The sequence below is a fragment of the Salvelinus namaycush genome, chromosome 20, assembly GCF_016432855.1.
Source record: "Salvelinus namaycush isolate Seneca chromosome 20, SaNama_1.0, whole genome shotgun sequence".
Taxonomy (NCBI): Eukaryota; Metazoa; Chordata; class Actinopteri; order Salmoniformes; family Salmonidae; genus Salvelinus; species Salvelinus namaycush.
In genome coordinates this window covers 56,623,499-56,637,142 of record NC_052326.1, presented here as the reverse complement: position 1 = coordinate 56,637,142, position 13,644 = coordinate 56,623,499, and the positions used below count along the sequence as shown (strand labels likewise).

The following is a 13,644-nucleotide window of genomic DNA, read 5'->3' as shown; positions in this document are numbered from 1 at the left end:
GCTAGTAAGAACTCTGAAATGTTAGACTTGCTAACTGGTTGTAGTTATACACGTGCCGCAGTTCAACCAGTTAGCAAGTCAAACATTTTGGAGTTTCCTAATTCCCAATGGCACGTGAACGCGGCATAAGTCTCAGAGTGAGGGCTTTGCATAGGCGCTTTGTTGTGATTTTTCTGTGAATGGAAAAAAATGCTTGGAACGTAAAAGAACGTTCCATTGCTTTTAAAAGAACGTTTATATTCCGGAACAGTATAGATCACTTTTGTTTTTCGGTTCGGGTTCTATTTCTCAAATAATTTAGTTATTTTCAGGTTTTTGGTTCTGTTCCTTGAACTGGTTCCAACCCTAGGTTAGCCCTCAATATGTCCTCATAGCTTACAGTTTCCGTGCGTGTGTATATTTGTTTGTTTGTGTGTGTGTGTGTGTGTGTGTGTGTGTGTGTGTGTGTGTGTGTGTGTGTCTGCTTTAGTGTGTGTGTATGAGGAAGAGGGTAGTTGAAAATGCCCTCACACTGTGGGTAACTATTATGGGATACTTACAGCTGATCCGGGCTCTCCAGCCTCTCCGGGGTTGCCTTGGAAACCTTGTGGGCCCTGGGATAGAAGAGAAGAGAATAGAGAGGGCAGATTAGAGACGTCTGTGAAGTGAACCTGATGACCTTAGATGGCTATTGGTCTTTTAATAACGTGTAATATTCCCTTTGATTTCTTAGCTGATATTACTGTAAGGCTACATGAGATTTAAAATATACACTGTTGTTTTTGATAAACCTATAAGTATGGTAAAAGTACAACAATAACTGATCTATGATGGGCTCACTAGTTTAGAATTCCTCAAGAGTAAGTTTGAGTAGAGATAGCATGTGATATCCTCTACTATGTGTATGCTATCTTATTACTCAGCTAACTCCAAATACCCCAGTAATATCAAATCACACCAAACCCGAGTGTTCTCCTATTCCCCTCCAGGGGGGGGGGGGGGGGGGGAAGGGGATGCAGTGGTTCCCCAAATCATGGGCTTCATGCTCAGTCATGTCCCCTGGCTGTCTGGCTGGCAATACCTTCCACTTGAACAACTTTAGAGAGGTAGGAGAGGAGCTGAGCTGAGGGGCTGTGGGTGGAGGGCTTAGGAACATACATGGGTTCAAATAGGATTTGATCTCTTTCAAGTACTTTAGCTACGATTGCCTGGAGCAATAGGACTAATAGAATAGTCGCAAAACTGTAATCCCCATCCATCTGGCTCTCCAGGCAGACTCAAGCAAATGTTTACAGTATTTGAAACACTTTGAATACTATTTGAACCCAGTTCTTGCGTTGCTGAGGGGAATGGCCCACCGAGCTCTATGAAAGGTATATTGTCAGGTGCTGCGCTGCATGTCTGTCTGTCTGTCTGTCTGCGGTAGGATAAACCCCTGCAGCTTGCAGCTGGGACACGAAGGTATTCAATGCCATCTTCCTCCTCTGGAAGTGAATGCAGCACAGGAACAAATAAACCTACAGTGTGTGGAATAATGTCTTGTCTGTGTTCTACACCTGCATTCCTTGCTGTTTGGGGTTTTAGACTGGGTTTCTGTATAGCACTTTGTGACATCGGCTGATGTAAAAAGGGCTTTATAAATAAATGTGATTGATTTGATTGATTGCTATGCAGTAACCATAACCATTCTGCTGTGTGCAGTAACCATATCTAAAGTCTACTCTGTGTTTACGTTATGCTATAGACTCTCTGTATTAGTTTCCCGTCATGTATTCATTCACTGTTTGATTCAGGCCTTCATCTATACACATTCAGCATGAAGAGAACTAGACTACTGACTAATAATTCAACTCAGTACAAAACTTTGTGAAGTTCTTTGAGGGAGCACTATGGGACAAACTACTGTGAAGAACCACAGTCATATCATAATGTACCAGTAGACTGTATATCTGAATATGATTATATATTTATATATGGCTCTGGGCTGAACTAAAGGTGGTTGTGAGCATCTACATTAAGAGCATCTACAGTACCCAGTGTTATATAAGGTTATAACTTTCAGGGCTTGTAGCCGGGAGTGTGTGTATGTGTTTATTTGCAGGTACTTACAGGAGCTCCAGAGGGGCCAGGTGGCCCTCGAGGACCCATAGGGCCCTGGGGGAGAAAGAGAGACAGACGAGACGTTAGATAATAACAACATAATCACAACCTCAACCAACCTTCAAACAACTCAACGTTAAAAAATATGTTAGTTTCTCATTTCCATAATGAACTTTGACATATTTCAGAATGGAGGGGGAAGAGGTAGACGTGTGCTTTCCCACTTGAACTTCTCTCTTCTCTTGTGTTAGAAAACATATTATTGGCTTCTTCCCCCAGCAACACAAACTCATTAGCCTGCCTCCCGTCTGCCTCCTGCCTGCCTGCCTCCTGTCTGCTACCTGCCTCCTGCCTGTCTCCTGCCTGTCTCCTGCCTGCCTCCGGTCTGCCTCCTGCCTGCCTCCTGCCTGTCTCCTGTCTGCCTTCTGCCTGTCTCCTGCCTGCCTCCTGTCTGCCTCCTGCCTGCCTCCTGTCTGCCTCCTGCCTGCTACCTGTCTCCCTTCTGCCTCCTGCCTGTCAGAACCATAAATCGTTTTGGAATTCCACATTCAGACTCTTTCTCTCTTTTTCTACCTCTCTCTTTCTCTCCCTCTCTTTCTCTCCCTCTCTTTCTCTCTCTCATTCTCTCTCTCGTTCTCTCTCTTTCACTCTCCCTCTCTATTTTCTCTCTCTCGTTCTTTCTCTCTCTCTCTCTCTCTCGTTCTTTCTCTCTCTCGTTCTCTCTCTCTCTCGTTCTCTCTCTCTCTCGTTCTCTCTCTCTCTCTCTCTCTCTCTCTCTCTCTCTCTCTCTCTCTCTCTCTCTCTCTCTCTCTCTCTCTCTCTCTCTCTCTCTCTCTCTCTCTCTCTCTCTCTCTCTCTCTCTCTCTCTCTCTCTCTCTCTCTCTCTCTCTCTCTCTCTCTCTCTCTCTCTCTCTCTCTCTCTCTCTCTCTCTCTCTCTCTCTCTCTCTCTCTCTCTCTCTCTCTCTCTCTCTCTCTCTCTCTCTCTCTCTCTCTCTCTCTCTCTCTCTCTCTCTCTCTCTCTCTCTCTCTCTCTCTCTCTCTCTCTCTCTCTCTCTCTCTCTCTCTCTCTCTCTCTCTCTGTAGTTCAGAGGTCAGGGCCAGAAGTGTTGTACTCTGAATTGGAGGCTTGAACCCTACGGTAGCCACCTTGTTTCTTCATTAATAAGATCATAAAAGCAGTGGGTGAAATCCTCAACGTAATCCTTGCGCTGCTCACTGATCTAACGTTAATCTCCTCCGGTTTATAAAGACTTGTCTTGTCAGCAGGTGTAATACTCTTGTCAGCTCAACGTCATTGTGCATCGTCACTCAGAGCTCAGAGAGACGTTTCACATTCTATACAGGTGATGAGCCAAATCTGTCACACAGAGAAAATCATTACATGACCAAAGACAAGACGATGAGAAAATATACATGATCTGGAGTTTAGTGAGAATGTTGAGGGCTTGCATCTGAAATCACACGCTATTCCCTACATAGTGTACTACTTATGACCAGAGATCTATGGGTACTGGGCAAAAGCAGTGCACTAAGTAGGGGAGAAGAAGTCCACTATAAAGGGAATAGGGTGGCATTTCAGTTGCAGCCTAGAATTTCTCTCTAAGAAAAACGAAGACGTTTTTTTAAAACACATGATTTCCACTCCTCCACTCATGAAAGGGCACTTGGACAACAGTAAGACAACCTTTTATGCTCTCTATAACACAGTATTCATAGTGTTGGTGTTTAGACTGATTATAGTGGAGAAATGCAGGGCAGCAGCCAAAGCAAACGTCCCTGAGGCAGCACGGAGCAGTTACTGACAGGAAGGGAATGAAAGTCATCTTTTCAGCAGGGCGCACCGAGGACAAATCCACCGCCGCAACGAACTAGCGGCTTATCAGTGGTGCTCTATGTCCATTCGTAGGCGGAGTGTGGGTGAATGTTTGGAGTCTGTGTGTGTGTGTTTGGGTGGTTTGACCCACTGCCTCTCAGTGAAGACGCTGTGTTAGGGACCAGGGGGTGTAGGTAGAGACGTAGGGGGTTGACTTTCAGTGAAGACGCTGTGTTAGGGACCAGGGGGTGTAGGTAGAGACGTAGGGGGTTGACTTTCAGTGAAGACGCTGTGTTAGGGACCAGTGGGTGTAGGTAGAGAAGTTGGGGCTTGACTCTCAGTGAAGACGCTGTGTTAGGGACCAGGGTGTGTAGGTAGAGACGTAGGGGGTTGACTTTCAGTGAAGACGCTGTGTTAGGGACCAGTGGGTGTAGGTAGAGAAGTTGGGGCTTGACTCTCAGTGAAGACGCTGTGTTAGGGACCAGGGGGTGTAGGTAGAGACGTAGGGGGTTGACTCTCAGTGAAGGCACTGTGTTAGGGACCAGGGGGTGTAGGTAGAGACGTAGGGGGTTGACTCTCAGTGAAGATGCTGTGTTAGGGACCAGGGGGTGTAGGTAGAGACGTTGGGGCTTGACTCTCAGTGAAGACGCTGTGTTAGGGACCAGTGGGTGTAGGTAGAGACGTAGGGGGTTGACTCTCAGTGAAGACGCTGTGTTAGGGACCAGGGGGTGTAGGTAGAGACGTAGGGGGTTGACTCTCAGTGAAGAGTCAACCCCACCTCCCCTCTCCACAGGTCTCTAATGGGGTACAATCCACAGTGGTGACTGGGTCTCAGACTTCAGCTCCACCAGCCAGCCAGCCAGCCAGCCAAAATATCGCTGTGGGAGCAGCCAGCCGAGCGCTGCTTGGTGGGTTTGCAAACCAAAATAGCTCCTAGTGAGTGTGCTCTTCTTTTCCCTCTGGCTGAGAGACTGGAGGTGATGCCAGCTGGATGTGATGCCAGCTGGATGTGATGCCAGCTGGAACTGATGCCAGCTGGATCTGATGCCAGCTGGATGTGATGCCAGCTGGAGGTGATGCCAGCAGGATGTGATGCCAGCTGGATGTGATGCCAGCTGGATGTGATGCCAGATGGATGTGATGCCAGATGGATGTGATGCCAGATGCCAGCCAGCTCGTTGGAGTTTCAGTAAGCTCAAAAAAATGTACTAATGAAGACCAAGTCTGTTTGCACCAAACTAAACCCTGGTATACTCCATAGGAGGGTTTTGGCCCAAACCAAACCCTGGATGCTCCATAGGAGGGTGGCCCAAACCAAACCCTGGATGCTCCATAGGAGGGTGTTAAGTCACTCTGATACCCATTCACCTAAGCATTAGTCAGAGCAGACCAGACGTGACATTCTTGCATTTGTTTTGCATCCCACAGGAGAACCTATAGAACCTGGGAAACGATACTACTCCGAAGCCGATAGGAGAAAACTGGTAAAATGCCGCCAGGATTAGAGTGTTATGATGTTTCTCATAATCTCTCTCACCATTGGTCCTTGCATCACGCCCATCTGTGCTCCGCCAGCCTTCTCGTCAAATCCTCCAGCCATCTGAGCAGCAAAGTTCTGTTGGAAGACAAATGGCATCCATAAGACACTGTAATATGACCACAAACATATTTGAACACTCTCGTCATAACAGTAATATATCTGTCATGGTAGTCTACTCTCAGACCGCACAGCATGACTAAACAGCATGACTAAACAGCATGACTAAACAGCATGACTAAACAGCATGACTAAACAGCATGACTAAACAGCATGACTAAACAGCATGACTAAACAGCATGACTAAACAGAATCAGTGTGTCTCTGTCTGTGCGACAACAGTAGATGGTAGAGGGGATGGATACCAGATCAACAGTAGATGGTAGAGGGGATGGATACCAGATCAACAGTAGATGGTAGAGGGGATGGATACCAGATCAACAGTAGATGGTAGAGGGGATGGATACCAGATCAACAGTAGATGATAGAGGGGATGGATACCAGATCAACAGCAGTAGATGGTAGAGGGGATGGATACCAGATCAACAGTAGATGGTAGAGGGGATGGATACCAGATCAACAGTAGATGGTAGAGGTGATGGATACCAGATCAACAGTAGATGGTAGAGGGGATGGATACCAGATCAACAGTAGATGGTAGAGGGGATGGATACCAGAGCAACAACAGTAGATGGTAGAGGGGATGGATACCAGAGCAACAACAGTAGATGGTAGAGGGGATGGATACCAGATCAACAGTAGATGGTAGAGGGGATGGATACCAGATCAACAGTAGATGGTAGAGGGGATGGATACCAGATCAACAGTAGATGGTAGAGGGGATGGATACCAGAGCAACAACAGTAGATGGTAGAGGGGATGGATACCAGAGCAACAACAGTAGATGGTAGAGGGGATGGATACCAGATCAACAGTAGATGGTAGAGGGGATGGATACCAGATCAACAGTAGATGGTAGAGGGGATGGATACCAGAGCAACAACAGTAGATGGTAGAGGGGATGGATACCAGATCAACAACAGTAGAGACGGGGAGGGGTGTACAATAACTATTTTTATCTTTCTCCTTCACCAAATATCTCCTTGTGTTTTCTTCAAAGCCCCTTCTCTCTTCTCCCCTTTCCTCTCCTCCTCTCTTCTCCCCTTCCCTCCTTCCTTTCCTCCTCTCTGCTCCCCTTCCTCTTCTCCCCTCTCCTCCCGTCCTTCCTCTCCTCCCCTTCCCTCCTTCCTCTCCTCCCCTCTTCTCCCCTTCCCCAAATCTATCATGCTACCTCCTGTCTAGCCACCTCCCTCCTTCCTCCCCTCTTCTCTCACCAGGAATGAAAAGCATTCCACCGTGTCTCTCTCTATCCCACCATTCTACACTATACCGCTGTTTCTTTGCCTAGTTCTTCTGTGCAAAACATCTCACAATATTACACCCTTTCTCTATTACACCATTTCACTATTACGCCCTTTCAATATTACACCATTTCCCTATTACACCCTTTCACTATTACGCCCTTTCAATATTACACCATTTCACTATTACGCCCTTTCAATATTACACCATTTCACTATTACACCTTTTCACTATTACACCCTTTCACTATTACGCCCTTTCAATATTACACCATTTCCCTATTACACCCTTTCACTATTACACCATTTCACTATTACACCTTTTCCCTATTACACCCTTTCACTATTACGCCCTTTCAATATTACACCATTTCACTATTACACCTTTTCACTGTTACAACTTTCACTAATACACCTTTTCTCTATCACACCCTTTCACTATTACACCCTTTCACTTCCCATTTTCAACCCCAAAGTCTTTATTGATAGAATTAGCTAGCCCACTCCTTGTCATTTTGATATACATCTCCATGATCCATAAAAGAGGAAAGCACGTCCATTTTGCTCTCTGCATGTGCTTTCCCTTTTACACATTGATATATTTTGGGACTATAGCACCACAAACTGCTATTTCAGATTTTTCTGCAGAGATACTTACTCCTCCAAGGCCGGGAGGTCCGTTAGGTCCTGAGGGTCCGGGGGGGCCGGGGTTACCAGGGGTACCAGGCTCGCCATCTCTGCCACGGGGCCCGGGACTGCCCTGAGACGGGAGACAGAGAGAGGAGTTAGATTAATAATTCCTCAAGTCCATACGAATAAATTGGGAGTAGAAATAGCATGTCATCTCAATCAGGTATCTTCCTCGAAAGCTTTTATATTTCTTTCAAATTCTATCCCAAATGGACAATAAAAATACTGAACTTTGAACGCTGTCACTTCAACATCAAATAAATCAATTTCCTTGGCAGTCACAGTAGAAATAAGTTGATTGACAGGGAGAAGATTAAATATAATACAATCCCACAAAAATTCTAAAGAAAAAAAAAAAGTATGGTAATCCTATACTTCAGATGAAAATGTCAAGTCAGGGACATGAAACTGCCCATCAGCAATGTGAGACAATAATCATGTCCATTGACAGTTGTTTTAGAGAGGTACAGTAGGTGCCATTTTGTTTTCAAAACGACTATTTCCAGATATGTAGGTGCTGCTACTCTGCACAGTGTAGTCCCATGCCATCAGCTAAAACTACAATCACCAGAAGAGAAAGGACAATCTAGGCTAAATGTAAGTCTGAATATAGGATAAAGTCCAGAAGAATTCATATGCAGTGGATCAGATTCTGATCACTTAGGACACTGCAGTAATTATTTGGGCAACTGTTTTCAAACTATCCCACTTGGCAACTGAGCACCAATTTGTATCGTTATTCATTCAAAATAAATCCATTAAAAAAACAAACAGATTTTACATTAAAAAAAAATTGAGAAAAAAAATCCAGAAATCCAGCATGTAAACAGCCTCTATTCCATGATGCAGTCTGCGGCATGTTACTACCTGGGATACATGATTACAACCTGGCCAGGCAGATATTGGATATTGTTACAGCAACCTAATACCAACTGTGTCCTTTCCAAACACTTCCTGATAACTACATGAAATGAAGGGTTGGCCAACATTTCCCTCAGTCAACGGATGATGTCAACCAGCCCGTTGCTGTGAGTCATTGATGTTTGACTTTGCGAGTTACAGACAGTTCATGTCAAAGCGTGTTATGTTGTGATTGTTATGTCTATGTACTTAAAGTTGTATTAAAACTCAATAGTAGAATCTAAACCGGTATGTTACTTTAATCACCGTAATCCGTAGTCCCAATAATAGGTGTTATGGAGATGAGATGTAGCTCATTCAACAACAAGAGGAAAAAGTTGGCAGGTAAAAATGTTTCGAAGCACACGTCTGGGAAACCCAGCATACCACACTGCATGCTCTGACAAATGATCCTTCAAGGAATGTGTTCACAACACTGTGCGTTCATTCCTCTTTCATTTCGGTGCAAACAAAGACTTAATTGCAAATGTTTCTATAGTAGCAGGTACAAAATAATAATACAAAAATGCCAAATTGGAAAAGCAAATTGTAGACTGAAAATGTGAATAAAAACAGTAATTGTAAAAGTTTAAAAAAATCTCCATTATCAAAGATGAAAACATGCTGGACCTGAGGACAATGTATCCAGTGTTATAACTAGGGTTGGGGTCAATTTCATTCCAAATTCATTTTAAAAAACAACTGATTTTACATTCAAACATTTTTGAGAAAAAATACTAAAATTCCAGTCAATTTAGAAAGTAAAACCAATTCCAATTCCACATCTGGCACTTGTTGCTAACCACTACCTGTTCAGCTGGCCAGAGACTATTAGCTAAACTTGCCAGATTCACAGAGATCAGGTGCATTCCCCTGTCAAATAAATCTACCAGAGTTATGTAAGTAAAATCATTGGCGGCATAAATACGGTGCACATTCCACTCAAAGCCAACCATTTTAGCCAACAGAGCAAGAGACAAGTCTGTCACTATGTGAGCAGCAGTTGGCGTGACGTCACCAATGGCGTGATGTCACCAATGTACTCCAGCCAACATGCTACGGGCCAGTTTCACATCCACTACAGACACAACAACCAACCAACGGGCCAGTTTCACATCCACTACAGACACAACAATGAACCAACGGGCCAGTTTCACATCCACTACAGACACAACAATGAACCAACGGGCCAGTTTCACATCCACTACAGACACAACAACCAACCAACGAGACACTAAATAAAACCAAAGCCTGGTGCCAAACACAAGACTAAATAAAACCAAAGCCTGGTGCCAAACACAATACTAAATAAAACCAAAGCCTGGTGCAAAACACAAGACTAAATAAAACCAAAGCTTGTGGCCAAACACAAGACTAAATGAAACCAAAGCTTGTGGCCAAACACAAGACTAAAAAAAACAAAGCCTGGTGCCAAACACAAGACTAAATAAAACCAAAGCTTGTGGCCAAACACAAGACGAAATGAAACCAAAGCTTGTGGCAAACACAAGACTAAATGAAACCAAAAACACAAAATCTCTCATTAAAACTATTCTATTAAATGAGAACCTGAAGGAACAACCTCCTTCACTGTGACAGACAGACATTTAGCCTCATAGCCTGGCCTCATAGCCTGGTTCCTCTCTAGGTTTCTTCCTAGGTTCTGGCCTTTCTAGGGAGTTTTTCCGAGCCACCGTGCTTCTACACTTGCATTGCTTGTTGTTTGGGGTTTTAGGCTGGGTTTCTGTACAGCACTTTGAGATATCAGCTGATGTAAGAAGGGCTTTATAAATGAATTTGATTTGAACATTTTAAATAAATAAATTTGATTTGACATACAGACATACGCAAGGTCTTCATAATCAGAACATTTTCTTAGAAGACTCTCATTAGACGACAGCCTGAACACATAAACTCTAACAGCACTGTGTGACAAATCTTTCTTCTTAATCAGAACATCTCTTGTCATAAATCTTCCTTTCAGACAACCTCAAGAATACATATTCATAACCTACGTACCGCCAAAATATTATGCACAAACACAGATTTAAATATCACGGAAGCCTGGCCTGGAGCTGTGACTGGGGCTGAGGCCATGATGTTGACATACTATTGGTGTTTAACACAGATTACCACAATGATCCAAGTCATTACAGCCTCTCTCCCCATGCTAACAACACTGATTTATTACACACACGTGATTGGCTGTGGGTTGGACCGTCGGTTCCCTGACAGCCACAGGTTTACGGCTTCACACACCCACAAACACACACACACACACACACACACACACACACACACACACACACACACACACACACACACACACACACACACACACACACACACACACACACACACACACACACACATCAGAGGAGGCTGGTGGGGGGAGCTATAGAAGGACTGGTTCATTGTAATGTTGGGAATGGAATCAATGGAATAGTACCAAACATGTCAAACACATGGAAACTATGTGTTTGACTCCGTTCCATTCATTCCATTCCAGACACTACTGAGCCAGTCCTTCTATAGCTCCTCCCACCAGCCTCATCTGACACACACACACACACACACCTCCTCTTCTTCTTCATCTCACACATCTGCTAAACAACCCAGACCACAGACACGGCCTAATGGAAACTACACATGACAGCACTGAGCTGGATCTGCTTTGCTCCTCCAATGACAGCCTGCTGCCTCCAACGCTGCTGCTCCTTCTGAGACCAGCAATGAGACCAGCAGCTCCTCCTGACCAGAGCATTCTCTATCTACCAGACCAATAGGAAGAGTTTAGACACTGAATTATGCATTGTTTAGTCTTAGAGAGAGAGAGAAACAGATAAACCGAGAGAGACAGAGAGAGAGAGAGACACAGAGTGAGAGAGAAACAGATAGATAGACAGAGAGATGGAATGGCATGGAAAGGATATCCTGCTATAAAACTCACCTTATCGCCTTTGTCTCCTCTGTCTCCGCGTGGTCCCTGCTCTCCTGAGGGGCCCTGAGGATGGAGGAGAGACTAGTGAGTATCCAGGTACATCCAAACACTAGATGTGCACCCTATTGTCTATGTCTACCTATTACATGGGGGAAATTCACACCGAATACATGGGGGAAATTCACACCTAATACATGGGGGAAATTGACACCTATTAATGGGGGAAATTCACACCTAATACATGTGGGAAATTCACACATAATACATGTGGGAAATTCACACCTATTACATGGGGGAAATTCACACCTATTACATGGGGGAAATTCACACCTATTACATGGGAGAAATTCACACCTAATACATGTGGGAAATTCACACCTATTACATGGGGGAAATTTACACCTAATACATGGGGGAAATTCACACCTATTACATGTGGGAAATTCACACCTATTACATGTGGGAAATTCACACCGAATACATGGGGGAAATTCACACCTATTACATGGGGGAAATTGACACCTATTAATGGGGGAAATTCACACCTAATACATGGGGGAAATTCACACATAATACATGTGGGAAATTCACACCTATTACATGGGGGAAATTCACACCTATTACATGGGGGAAATTCACACCTATTACATGGGAGAAATTCACACCTAATACATGTGGGAAATTCACACCTATTACATGGGGGAAATTCACACCTAATACATGGGGGAAATTCACACCTATTACATGTGGGAAATTCACACCTATTACATGTGGGAAATTCACACCTATTACATGGGGGAAATTCACACCTAATACATGTGGGAAATTCACACCTATTACATGTGGGAAATTCACACCTAATACATGGGGGAAACTCACACCTAATACATGTGGGAAATTCACACCTATTACATGTGGGAAATTCACACCTATTACATGGGGGAAACTCACACCTATTACATGGGGGAAACTCACACCTATTACATGTGGGAAATTCACACCTATTACATGTGGGAAATTCACACCTATTACATGGGGGAAATTGTTGAAATGCTTTACATACCATAGGGCCTCCAGGTCCTCTTGGTCCTACGACCTGAGGAAGAGGAAAGAGAAAAATAAAGTGTCAACAACGTTTTACGACCGTAAAAAAAAGTGTGTGTTGATTGAAGTTAGATGATGAGTTTATGGATTGTTGTCAAAAAATGTACGTCTCAGTGTACAAATGCAGTCTACAATTTCCTGAGATGACTAAAATAGAGAGAGAGAGAGAGAGAGAGGGATAGAGAGAGAGAGAGAAAGAGAGAGAGAGAGAGAGAGAGAGAGAGAGAGAGAGAGAGAGAGAGAGAGAGAGAGAGAGAGAGAGAGGGATAGAGAGAGAGAGAGAGGGAGAGAGAGAGAGAGAGAGAGAGAGAGAGAGAGAGAGAGAGAGAGAGAGAGAGAGAGAGAGAGAGAGAGAGAGAGAGGGATAGAGAGAGAGAGAGAGGGATAGAGAGAGAGAGAGAGAGAGAGAGAGAGAGAGACAGAAACAGAGACAGAGAGACAGAAACAGAGAAAGAGAGGGAGAGGGAGAGAGAGAGAGAGAGAGAGAGAGAGAGAGAGAGAGAGAGAGAGAGAGAGAGAGAGAGACAGAGACAGAGACAGAGACAGAGACAAACTCTGAGTCATTAATATGTCTCTAAGAGGGAATGAAGGACAGATTTGTTGTGTTTGGCTTTCTGCCTTCTGAGTGGGCTAGCCCTAATATGGCCAGGCCTAATAAACAGAAAATTAAAAAAATTATAATAGTGTTTTATTGTCACATAGGTGCAGTGAAATGCATTGCTAACCCTAACCAAGCCTGACTATTAACTATGACCAAAATATGGTCCAGCCCTAACCAAGCCTAACAGACTGTGGGTTTAGCGTACCCTGGCCTAATTACATAGACCACTTACCATTTTAGGAGTTAATTTGATAAACACCATGTATTGCATGAAAGGTGCTAAACAAATGTTTCTGATTGTTTTCATTATCATTAATAGACTGAAAAGCATTCCTGGACCTGACCTCTGTTACTGTGTAATTACCAGAACAATCCACTTTCAGAGCAGGGAGAATTATGCAATCATCAGCCATGGTCATTTATAGTGTATTCTCACATTGGCACTAATACTGCACACTCATGGCGCATGCCTCTAGTAATACAGGCAGACACAAAATACTAACACTAATAATCCACGTAGGCCTAATGTAGTGACGCAACTGATTTCCTCAACCATTAAATAGGTGGGAAAAGAGAGACACAGAGGGGCTGCCTGCAAATGAAATAAAGACCTGCTA

At 44.0% G+C, this 13,644-nt stretch overlaps 1 protein-coding gene across 1 annotated transcript in view; it reads right to left on the bottom strand.

Moving 5' to 3' along the window:
• Positions 1-13,644, bottom strand: part of LOC120064677 (collagen alpha-1(II) chain) — a 67,434-nt gene that overhangs the window by 45,389 nt on the left and 8,401 nt on the right. The window contains exons 5-10 of the mRNA XM_039015299.1: positions 12,386-12,418; positions 11,332-11,385; positions 7,450-7,551; positions 5,431-5,508; positions 2,089-2,133; positions 540-593 (exon numbers count right to left, since the gene is read on the bottom strand). Coding sequence (XP_038871227.1) covers positions 540-593; positions 2,089-2,133; positions 5,431-5,508; positions 7,450-7,551; positions 11,332-11,385; positions 12,386-12,418 — 366 coding nt within the window. The remainder of the gene's footprint in view (positions 1-539; positions 594-2,088; positions 2,134-5,430; positions 5,509-7,449; positions 7,552-11,331; positions 11,386-12,385; positions 12,419-13,644) is intronic.